Source organism: Sus scrofa, chromosome 10 (genome assembly GCF_000003025.6).
Source record: "Sus scrofa isolate TJ Tabasco breed Duroc chromosome 10, Sscrofa11.1, whole genome shotgun sequence".
In the NCBI taxonomy this organism is placed as follows: domain Eukaryota; kingdom Metazoa; phylum Chordata; class Mammalia; order Artiodactyla; family Suidae; genus Sus; species Sus scrofa.
Window position 1 is genome coordinate 48,830,188 of NC_010452.4, and position 12,121 is coordinate 48,842,308.

The 12,121-nt window shown below is 38.2% G+C and overlaps 1 protein-coding gene across 2 annotated transcripts in view; it reads right to left on the reverse strand.

The window, feature by feature from the left end:
- The window catches only part of YME1L1 (YME1 like 1 ATPase), a 47,575-nt gene that overhangs the window by 22,534 nt on the left and 12,920 nt on the right, over positions 1-12,121 (reverse strand). For both annotated transcript variants that reach the window (XM_021064882.1, XM_021064883.1), the window contains 3 exons: positions 11,634-11,796; positions 8,885-8,983; positions 1,711-1,820 (listed from right to left, as the gene is read on the reverse strand). In XM_021064882.1, the coding sequence (XP_020920541.1) occupies positions 1,711-1,820; positions 8,885-8,983; positions 11,634-11,796 (372 nt within the window). The remainder of the gene's footprint in view (positions 1-1,710; positions 1,821-8,884; positions 8,984-11,633; positions 11,797-12,121) is intronic.

Here is a 12,121-nt window from a genome sequence, read left to right on the forward strand (position 1 = left end):
TTTACTGAGCACCTTTCATATACTTGGCCCCATAAAAATTCTGAAGATGTAAAGATAAATACTCCATGATCTCAATGTTTTCAGTCAACTGGGGAGAGAAACACAAATAACTAAGTCTGTGAAGTCATTTTAATATTATGTAAGAGGCACCAGGTATATAGCGTTAAAACAAATGCTACCTAAGAGATCAAGAAAGGTCTTACAGAGAATGGGATAGCTAAACCACAGAACACAGAGCATGAACAATTTGAAAAAGCCATGAAACAATAGACTGGGTGCTCAAGAACTACAAGCAATCTTGTTTGACAGGACTTTAAAAACACCAACAGAAGGGAGTTCCCACTGTGGTGCAGTCGGTTAAGGATCCATTGTTATTGCAGCTGTGGCATAGGTTGCAGCTACAGTTTGGATTAAACCCCTGGTCTAGGAATTTCCATGTGGCCGCAGGGTGTGGCCAAAAAAACCCACAATTTTTAAAAAAACCAAGAGAAGAGAACGGTAGGGGGTAAAACGATGTAGCATACTGAAAGATGAGAACAGAAAAATGGTAGGCAGAATGCCAACTGATAAAAATGCCCTGTGTACCATGGCAGAAGTCTGACAATAGAGCAGTGGAATACAACCATCACACTAATACATTTTATTTTTTTTTTATTTTTTATTTTTGTCTTTTTGCTATTTCTTTGGGCCACTTCCACGGCATATGGAGGTTCCCAGGCTAGGGGTCCAATCGGAGCTGTAGCTGCCAGCCTACTCCAGAGCCACAGCAACGCGGGATCCGAGCCGCGTCTGCAACCTACACCACAGCTCACGGCAACACCGGATCGTTAACCCACTGAGCAAGGCCAGGGACCGAACCCGCAACCTCATGGTTCCTAGTCGGATTCGTTAACCACTGCACCACGACGGGAACTCCACTAATACATTTTAAACAGTCTGGAGGCTCGACTAGAGGTAGCAAAAACTAAAGGCAAAGAGATTTAAAATGAGTGTTTATTAGAGTAATCTACACAAGAAATAATCATGACCTACCTATATATACAGTGGAACTGGGGATGAAGGCAGATTTAAGAAATACTTAAGAGGCTAGATCCTTAAGATTTTAGTGATTAGTGGATGGGGGAGGTAAAGAAAAGACAGACAAATCATATTTGACCACCAGGTTGCTGGCTTGGGTGGATGCTTATTAACCAAAAAATACATAGGCAGGTATAGATTGATAGGGGGAAAAGAGGCAGGAAGATGTCTAATAGGCTAGCAGAAAGACAAGCTTGGTACCCAGGAGAGTTGCAGGTACAAAGATTATACTGGATATTAATCCTTTATCATAAGCGGAAAGATGGAAGAAAATCAGTTAGCCAACAACAGAAATCAGATACTGAAGGTTCTTTTTACTTACTTACTTAATATTTATTTAGCTTTTTAGTGCAGCATATGGAAGTTCCCAGGCTAGGAGTCAAATTGAAGCTACAGCTGCTGGCCTACACCACAGCGACAGTAAAGCCAGATCTGAGCCACTTCTGCAACCTACACCACAGCTCGAGGCAACACTGGATCCTTAACCTACTGATCAAGGTCCGGGATCGAACCTGCATCCTCACGGATATTAATCAGGTTCATTAACTGCTGAGCCATGACTGGAACTCCAGGTTCTTTTTAATAGCTTGAAAATTATTACATTTTCGAGTAAACAAAAAAAGCTCTACTTACCTTTACGAATGATGGTGCTGTATGCTGTGTTTCTGCTAATCTTTCAGAGGTGGACTGCAGACGTCGTGTCCTTGATTTCAAAGTTTTAAAACCCCGAGACTGTACAAAAACTGAATGAAATAGTATCACGTTTAATTCCCATTTTAAATTTTCACAAGGGAAGTGCCTAAGAATCAAACTCTTGACACTACTCCTATATATCCTTGTTATTTTTTCTTGTTATTATTTTCTAACAGTTTTTTGCCTGCCACTTCAACACACTTGTAATTAGTCATTAAAATGAACTGAATCTATAAATCAACTTTATACTTTCTTTTTTTTTTTTTTTTATTTTCCCACTGTACAGCAAGGGGGTCAGGTTATCCTTAGATGTATACACAACTTTATACTTTCTTGGTAATTTTATTTTACTATGTTCTTATTTTTTTGTTACACTTCCTTGGTAATTTCAAAATGTAAAAACAACAAAAATCCACTGGTGAATATTTTTCAAAAGTCAAATCGATTCCCCAAGTCCCAATCCTACTTGCCAGAAGTAATCACTGTTAACAATTCCATAACTATACTTCTTTGTATTTAAACAAATCCTTTTTGTATAAAAAGATTACAGAACTTCCTGCAACTGTCTTCTTTCCCTTAACAATAATATACCATGGATATTTTTCAGAACAGGTCAGACAGTGCATTCTGTTTAATGGCTGCTAACAATTTCTGAATTTATTAGACTGTGGCAATCTATTCAATTCCTTCCCTACTATGGGCATTAGCTGTTTCCTAGTTTTTATTGCTAAAAATAATGCTGGAGTTAAAATACCTATACATGTTATCTTTCACCACATGTAGACTAAATTCCTAAAAGGAATTTAAGTGAAACTTCAACTGTTTAACGTGAAGAAATTGTCCTCGAAACGGCTGTTATTCAGAATTTACAAACCCACCAGTGAATACGAGTATCTTTTCCTCCACACCCTTTGTAGCACGGAATATAAATGAAAATATTTTTATTTTGTACAAAATCTGATGGGTAGAAAGTAGCATCTTGTTTCAATTTGGATTTTAGATAAAAAGTGAGGTAGATTTTAAAAAACATCTTTTGTTTGTTTGTTGTCTTTTTGTCTTTTCTAGGGCCACACCCGAGGCATATAGAGGTTCCCAGGCTAGGGGCCTACGCCAGAGCCACAGCAAATCAGGATCACAGCCGCGTCTGCAACCTACACCACAGCTCACAGCAATGCTGGATCCTTAACCCACTGAGCAAGGCCAGGGATCGAACCCGAAACCTCATGGTTCCTAGTTGGATTTGTTAACCACTGAACCATGACTGCGTCTCCTCTTTTATTTTTATCGACTATTTTTTTTTTTTTTTAGTGAAAAGAGCACTTATGACCTTTCACACTTTTTCATTTTCATTTGCACAATATGGATGTTATATACACGTTTAGTTGTGTATATTGCAAACATTTAATGTCTCTTTTAATAATTTATAAGGTTAATTATGTCTTTTTTTCTTTTATTGATTTTTAGGGCCGCATCTGAGGCATACACCACAGCCACAGCAACAGGGAATCTGAACTGTGTCTGTGACCCATGGTGTAGCTCAAGGCAATGCCAGAGCTTTTTTTTTTTTTTTTTTTTTTTTTAAGGGCCACACTTGCAGCATATGGAAGTTCTCAGACTAGGGGTTGAACTGGAGCTACAGTGCTGGCCTATGCCACAGCAACGCAGGATCCCAGCTAAGTCTTTGACCTCCACTACAGCTCGTGGCAATGCCGGATCCTTAACCCACTGAGCAGGCCAGGGATCAAATCCGTGTCCTTGTAGATACTAGTCAGGTTCTTAACCCATTGAGCCACAAAAGGAACTCAGTAATGATGTCATTTATTTATTTATGCCATTTCCTAGGCCACTCCCATGGCATATGGAGGTTCCCAGGCTGGGGGTCAAATGAGAGCTATAGTCCCCAGCCTACACCAGAGCCACAGCAACTCGGGATCCAAGCAGAGTCTGTGACCTACACCACAGCTCACGGAAACGCCAGATCCTTAACCCACTGAGTGAGGCCAGGGATCAAACCCTCAACCTCATGGTTCGTAGTTGGATTCGTTAACCACTGAGCCACGACAGGAACTCTAGTAATGATGTCTTTTAATCTTTAGTGTTTTCTGTACTGTGCTATGAGTAAAGAGTCTCATCCTCAAATTAGGAAAATTTTTTTTCTTTTTAGGCCCACACCAGTGGCACATGGAGGTTCCAGGCTAGGAGTAGAAATGGAGCTGTAGCAGCTGGTCTGCACCACAGCCACAACTGAGGATCCGAGCCATGCCTGTGACCTACACCACAGCTCATGGCTCACGGCAATGCCGGATCCTAACCCACTGAGCGAGGCCAAGGATCAAACCCACGTCCTCGTGGGTACTAGTCAGGTTCATTAACCACAGAGCCATGATGGGAACTCCCAAAGTAGGATTTTAAAGGCAGTTTACTGACTTCATCTAATACTTTTACTTGTTTTCAGTTATGTATTTGAAATATATTTAAAGTAAGAAATGAATCTGATTCACCTTTTTATGCCCAAATTTTAAATCAGCTTCTTGATTTTCCTAACAAATGTTTTGAGTCTTGAGTGGAGCTGAACTGAAATAATAGCTCTGGGTGCAAATTAAAAATGTTTTGATAGGAAGCTCTTCCAAAAAGGATTATACTATTCCCTATTTTACACAGCTCCTCTTTTATTTCCTTCAGTCAGGTTTCATATGCATATACATACACATCTGTGTATACATATTATGCTGCATATTTCTTGTCAAGATACAAAATAATGGATTTTGACTGAACTGTAAATAAAATCTATCACTAGAATAGAAGAAAGCTATTGTTTGGGATTCCCGTCATGATGCAGGGGAAGCAATTCCGACTAGGAACCATGAGATTGCAGGTTCAATCCCTCACCTCACTCAGTGGGTTAAGGATCAGTCGTTGTTGTGAGCTGTGGTGTAGGTCGCAGACGCAGCTTGGTTCTGGCATTGCTGTGGCTCTGGTGTAGGCTGGCATCTGTAGCTTCAATTAGACCCCTAGCCTGGGAACCTCTATATGCCACAAGTGCAGCCCTAAAAAGCAAAAAAATTAAAAAAAATAAAAAATAAATTTCAACTAATTACAATTTTGCCCCTTCCTTTAACTTATATAAAACTTTTCCTTTTTCTCTAATAATCACATTTTTCAGGACCTCTAAATTACTGAAGAACAGGATACTAGACATCGTACGTCTCAGATTAAGAACCTGACAGCTTTTTTTTTGAAAGTTTTCAAGTATCCATTCTAGCTTTTGAACAGTTTTTAGGATATATCACATTCTTTTGTATCATACACAGAAATAATCCTTTTCTTCTCTAATCAATTAACATGAAAAATTAACATACTTCCTAATGCTAAATCATTCTTATATTCCGTAATCAGTTTTTAGCTTATTTCTGTGCTGGTTTTTTCAGATTTTACTTAGGATTTCGGTATCTATATTGAGTGAAATGGATCCACTGAATTTTTCTGAACTACTATTTTACTTTTCATTTATTTATTTTGGCCATGCCTGTAGCACATAAAAGTCCCTGGGCCGGTGAACTCAAGTCACAGCAGTAACAACGCTGAGTCCTTAACTATTAGGCCACCAGGGAAATTCATGTACTAATATTTTGCATCAGTAATCTCACAGAATAAACAGGGAAGCAGATTCCATCTTTTTCTCTATTAAAAAAGTTTAAAGTATCAGGTAAACTTTTCACTTTGGGAGAACAGAATAACGCCATAAAACCATCTAAGCCTAGTGCCTCTGGGGCAAAGGATTATATTTAAAAGACAGTATCTTTTGGAGTTCCCGTCATGGTGCAGTGGTTAACGAATCCGACTAGGAACCATGAGGCTGAGGGTTCGATCCCTGGCCTCACTCAGTGGGTTAAGGATATGGCATTGCCGTGAGATGGGGTGTAGGTCGTAGACGCGGCTCGGATCTGGGGTTGCTGTAGCTCTGGCGTAGGCCAGTGGCTACAGCTCTGATTAGACCCCTAGCCTGGGAACCTCCATATGCTGCAGGAGCTGCCCTAGAAAAGGCAAAAAGACAAAGATAATATCTTTCAAATTTTTATAGTTATTGTCTAATCTCCTCTTGGGTCATTTTTCTAATAATTCATGACTCGAATAATTTTGTTTCAATACTTTTATTTACAATATAAAATTACACACATTATCTTGTAATTTTACTTTATTTTTCTTCCTTTTTGGCTAAAGCCGTGGCATGTGGAAGTTCCTGGGCCGGGGAATGAACTTAAGCCATGGCAGCAACCCCAGCCACAGCAGTGACAATGCTGGATCTTTAACCCACTGAGCCACTAAGAAAACTCCATTATCTTGTAATTTTAAAATATTCATTATCTGTGACAGTTCCCACTTTTCATTATGCAATCACAAGTTTGCATAGTGATTGCTTAGCAATCACAAGTCTGTTCTCTATGTCTGTGAGTTTGTTTCTGTTTTGTAGAAAGGTTCATTTGTGCCACATTTTAAATTCTACATAAGTGATATCATATGGTATTTGTCTCTCTCTTTCGGACTTACTTCACTTAGTATGAGAATCTCCATACTAATATAGTTTCTCATGATGTTTTTGCTTTTTTATTATAGTTGATTTACAATGTTGTACCAATTTCTGCTTTAGAGCAAAGTGACTCAGTCATACATATATGTATACACTCTTCTTAAAATATTATTTTCCATCATGGTCAATCCCAGGAGACTAGATATAGTTCCCTGTGCTATACAGTAGGACCTTGTCATTTATCCATTCTAAATGTTTGCATCTACTAATCCCAAACACCCAGTCCATCCCACCCCCATGCTTAGCAATCACAAGTCTGTTCTCTGTGTCTGTGAGTTTGTTTCTGTTTTGTAGAAAGGTTCATTTGTGCCATATTTTAAATTCTACATAAGTGATATCATATGGTATTTGTCTCTCTCTTTCAGACTTACTTCACTTAGTATGAGAATCTCCATTTGCATCCATAGTGCTGCAAATGGCATATTTTTGTTCTTTTCCATATCTTGCCTAACATAAATAGTGCTATGAACGGGTACATGTAGCTTTTTGAACTATAGTTTTGCCCAGATATATGCCCAGGAGTGGGAATATCTGGATCATGTGATAGTTATATTTTTAGTTTTTTTCAGGAACTTCCATACTGTTTTCCATCGTGGTTGTGCCAATTCACATTCCCACCAACAGTGCAGGAAGGTTCATTTTCTTCACACCCTCTCCAGCATTTGTTGTTTATAGACTTGTTAATGATGGCCATTCTGACTGGTGTGAAGCAGTACCTTATTGTAGTTTTGATTTGCATTTCGCTAATAATTAGTAATGTTGAACATCTTTTCATGTGCCTACTGGCCATCAATACGTCTTCTTTGGAGAAATGTCTATTTAGGTCTGCCTATTTTTCAATAAGGTTGTTCGGTTTTTTTGGTTGTTGAGTTGTATGAGTTGTTTGTATATTCTGGAGATTAATCCCTTGTCAGGGACATCATTTGCAACTATTTTCTCTTGTCTTTTCTTTTTGTTTATGGTCTCTTTTGCTGTGTATAAGTTTCTAAGTTTGATTTGGTCCCGCTGGTTTATTATTTCTATTGCCTTGGTAGACTGACCTAAGAAAACATTTCTACAGTTTATGTCAGACAATGTTTTGCCTAATGTTGTCTTCTAGGAATTTTATTTTTTTAATCGTTTTTTTCTTTTTATAAGCCTTCACCTGCAGCACAGGACTCAAAACAGAGCCAGAGTTGCAGGCCCATGTCACACAGCTTGCAGCAACGTCAATTTCTTTTTCTTTTTTTGCCCACTTTTATTCACTCAAACCTGGGGGATGTTTCCTAAGTTCTACTGGAAATAGCATTACATATCCCTTTCATGTCACTCTATCATGAAGGTTGATAACATGTCTTTTTCAGTTACATAACTATCACTTTCACCTAATGCCTATCAGTAGTGCCTGGTATTAAACAAATATTAATGAATGCGTACTCAGTTTTGGTATCAATGTGACTTTACAACTTAGAAAAAGTCATCAAATTTCTTGATACTTATGAAACCCCTCAGCTACTGCCTTGACTTTGTTCTTATTTTTTATATTTTTTGTCATTGCAATGAGATTTAAATTTTTTTTTTTTTTTGGCCACGACAAACATGCAGCTGATTTATTGTGGGGTCTCAGTTACCACACCAGGGACTGAACTTGGGCCACAGGAGTGAAAGCACCGAGTCCTAACCACTAGACCACTGGGGAACTCCTCCAATGGGATTCTGAAGATGAGGGAAGTATACATGCACTTAATTGTTTTGGAGCATGTACATATAGATGAGTCCATTTACTGTGGAATTTAACACTTTCTAGTTATTTTAGGAGGTTCCATTGTGGCTCAGCAGAAATGAATCTGACTAGCATCCTTGAAGACGAAGATGTGATCCTTGGCCTCACTCAGCGGGTTAAGGATCTAGAGTCACGAGCTTCGGTGTAGGTCACAGACGTGGCTCGGATCTGGTGTTGCCGTGGCTGTGGTGTAGGCCAGCGGCTCCAGCTCCAATTTGACCCCTAGCCTAGGAACCTCCATATGCAGAGGATGTGGCCCTAACAAGACAAAAAAAAAAAAAAAAAGAAAACCCACAAAATCTAGTTATTTTATATTCTCAGATTAAAAATCACACAGATATGGAGTTCCCTTCGTGGCTCAGTGGCTGATGAACCTGACTAGTATCCATGAGGATGCGGGTTCGATTCCCTGGTCTTGCTCAGTGGGTTGGGGATCCAGCGTTGCAGTGAGCTGTAGCGTAGATCACAGATGCGGCTTGGATCCCACGTTGCTGTGGCTGTGGCGGAGGCTGGTAGCCACAGCTCTGATTCAACCCCTAGACTGAGGACTTCCATATGCTGCAAGTGTGGCCCTAAAAAGACAAAAGACAAAAGAAAAAAAAAATCATACAGATACATCCATATTAGTTTATTCCAATACTATGTAAGTTCTACTGTGAGCTAGCAATGAATGTTTCTAATCAATATCATTAAGAAAGACAAATCAGAATATATTAAATAAGTCTATTATTTTTCTCAAAATGAATACAATTGTTGCTTCATACCTGGCCAGTACTGAAGATCTGAACAAATTCTTTTAAGAGTTCTTGAATGTTGTCTGTACAAGCAAGAGGAACGTAAAGTACTAAATATATCTAAGGAACCTGGGGGGAAATTGTAGAAAAGTCAATGAAACAAACAAACTAGTTATGAAATATAACAAATAATTTTACCAAATATTAGAAAAGCCAAAATGAGTTTTGCCTTTTATTTGTCTATACATGACTCTGATTTTGATTATCTTTTCTTATATGATATATAAAGACGACTGCCAGTGAAATTAAATTCAAACCAAGAGGTAAAAGATATATAAATGTAAAGCTCAAGTTACTTTTAGTTAAGAGCGCAGAGACAAAGAACTGCTATTTCCTGGAGACAATTTCAACTCTAACGAAGAATAATAAAATATGGAATCCCGAAGTATTATCTTTCTCACTTAAAGCTCCGGAGTCACTGGGTATGAAGAAAGTTCCTTCCCTAACTGTAAGCCATGAATACTATGATCATCCTTCCCAACCCCCACTGTTGACTAATGGGCCCCACCCTACTTTACATCCACGACCTCAGGGAAACAGAAAGGCAGCAACAATAGAAATTTGTTCTCTTCTAACCCTGCACCCCAGGGATTTCTCTCTTACAACTGAGTCAAGAAACTCTGTTTAATACCTCTGCCTATGTAAGCCAAGAAAAAACATCTGGCAGGAAGAGGAACAATTTTAAAAGGAAATGTAAATATGCAGACTAGAGGAGTAATAGTAATAATAATAATACTATAAAACAATGGTAGTAACAAAAATTTTACTCTGCTGATCACTTACTACAGGCCAAGTACTCTACCTAGATTATTTCATTTGATCCTCTGAAGTGAAAAAAAACAGAGACTAGGAGTTCTGGCTGTGGCACAATGGGATAAGCAGTGTCTTAGGAGTGCTGGGACACAGGTGTGATCCCAGCCCAGCACAGTGGGTTAAGGACCCGGTGCTGCTGCAGTTGCAGCTTAGGTTGATGCGATTCCTGACCCAGGAACTCCATATACCCCAGGGCAGTCAAAAGAAAAGAAAAGAAGAGAAAAAGAAAGACAGAAAGACAAAGAAAGAAAGAAAGAGAGAAAGAGAGAAAGAAAGAGAGAAAGAGATTAATGTAAATACCACACTCAGTGGCAGGACTGAGTGTGCTCCTAGTCTACTCCTCACGCTCAACCACTAAGCCTCAGGGCTTCTTAGGAAGGAAGCAGGATAGCATTAAAAAAAAAACTATAAAACAGAAGCAGATTTTTAGTCCAAGCCTCATGCTCAAAAAATTTGTTTTTCTTGCTTTTGAATTATTATTATTATTTTTAAGGGCCACACCCACAGCATATGGAGGTTCCTGGGCTAGGGGTCTAATCAGAGCTGCAGCTGCTGGCCTACGCCACAGCCACAGCCACAGCAACGCCAGATCCAAGCCAAGTCTGCGACCTACACCACAGCTCACGGCAATGCCAGATCGTTAACCCACTGAGAAAGGCCAGGGATCGAACCCACAACCTCATGGTTCCTAGTCGTATTCGTTTCCACTGCGCCACTATGGGAACTCCCTGCTTTTGAATTCTTTTTTCATCCTATAGCTCTCATATAAAATAAAAGCAAAAGAAGAAGGAAGGGTCATTAAATGATTTAAGTTTGCAAAGTACAGTTTCATATCAAAGCTGCATCACAAAACTGCTCAAACCTGTTCTGTTCCAGGGCTTTTATCATTCATAATGATTTTTTATGTCCTTCCATCAACAAGTATTTTGATAAGCCTCTAATATTCAATGTTTAAGTACCATCCAAAAAGACAAAACAAACAAAGGAGTTCCTTGTTTGTTGTGGTTCCGGTTGTGGCTCAGTGTTAACAAACCTGACTAGTATCAATGAGGATGCAGGTTTGATCCCTGGCCTCACTCAGTGAGATAAAGGATCTGGCGTTGCTGTGAGCTATGGTGTAGGTCACAGAAGTGGCTCAGATCCCACATTGCTGTGGCTATGGTGCAGGCCAATGGCTACAGCTCTGATTCAACCCCTAGCCTGGGAAGTTCCATATGCCGCCAGTTCAGCCGCAAGAAAAAAAAAAGGAAAACAAAACAAACTCATTAAGCTGACATCCCTTTCAACAAACTACTCACTTATAATATTAGATTGTTATAAAACTCAAATAAGAAAATACAGACATTCTAAAAGAGACCACAGTTTCTCTAATGTATCCTCAAAGATTAGAATGTTACTTGAAAGCCAAAACACACTTGTCACCTAAAATTAAAACAACAACAACATTCTACTACTCTAAATTCTATTTAGTATACTGTATTAGATCCCAGAACAGAAAAAGAACTCCAGTGGATTTGGGAAAATTAAACTTTATTTGGTAAAATCTAAATAAATTCCATAATTTAGTTTAAAAAGTATGGAACCAATGTTAATTTCTTAGTTTTGATAAATGATAAATAAGTAGTCAACATGAGGAGAGGAAAGGAGGAAGGTATATAGGAACTTCGTATGATCTTTGCAACATTTCTGTGAAACTAAAATCATTCCAGTGATTCCAGTATAAAGATACTCAAAAAAAAGGGGGGGGACAAGAAGAGAAACTCATTCAAAAAAAGAAAGAAAGAAAAGAAACTCAGGACAGAATCTGACACACAGAAAATGTTAAAAAAATGGTATCTATTATAAACAGTATTTAATAGTATTAAAATAGCATACTTTCATTAGTACACAAAATATATTAACTTACCATATTTATTTTCAAAGAAGGACTGTGCAGAAACATGAGATGTATGCCAATGGGAAGAAACATTCTTGCCTTTACAAAATCCAGGAAGTAGACTGTCTACCAGTTGATCAATCTGTCCAATTTTTAATTCAGATAATCCAAGGTCTCTTAAGTTAAGTATAGGCTGTAAAAGATTAAGTCAACCAAGTAAGCATTATTATTTTTTAAATTTTAACTTTTTTACTTAAGTGTAGTTGAGTTACCATGTTTCAGGCATACAGCAAAGTGATGCAGTTTTTTATACACACACATATATATTTATCCGTCTTCAGATTCTTTTCCATTACATGGTACAATATATTGAATATAGTTCCTGTGCTATACAGTAGGTTACTGTTTTTCTCAAGAAAGTATTATTGTCAAGATATTTAACTTAAAAAATTGTTACCAATTAGAATAATGTAAAGTTACCAATCAGAACAATGTAAATTTAAAAAATCTAACAATAC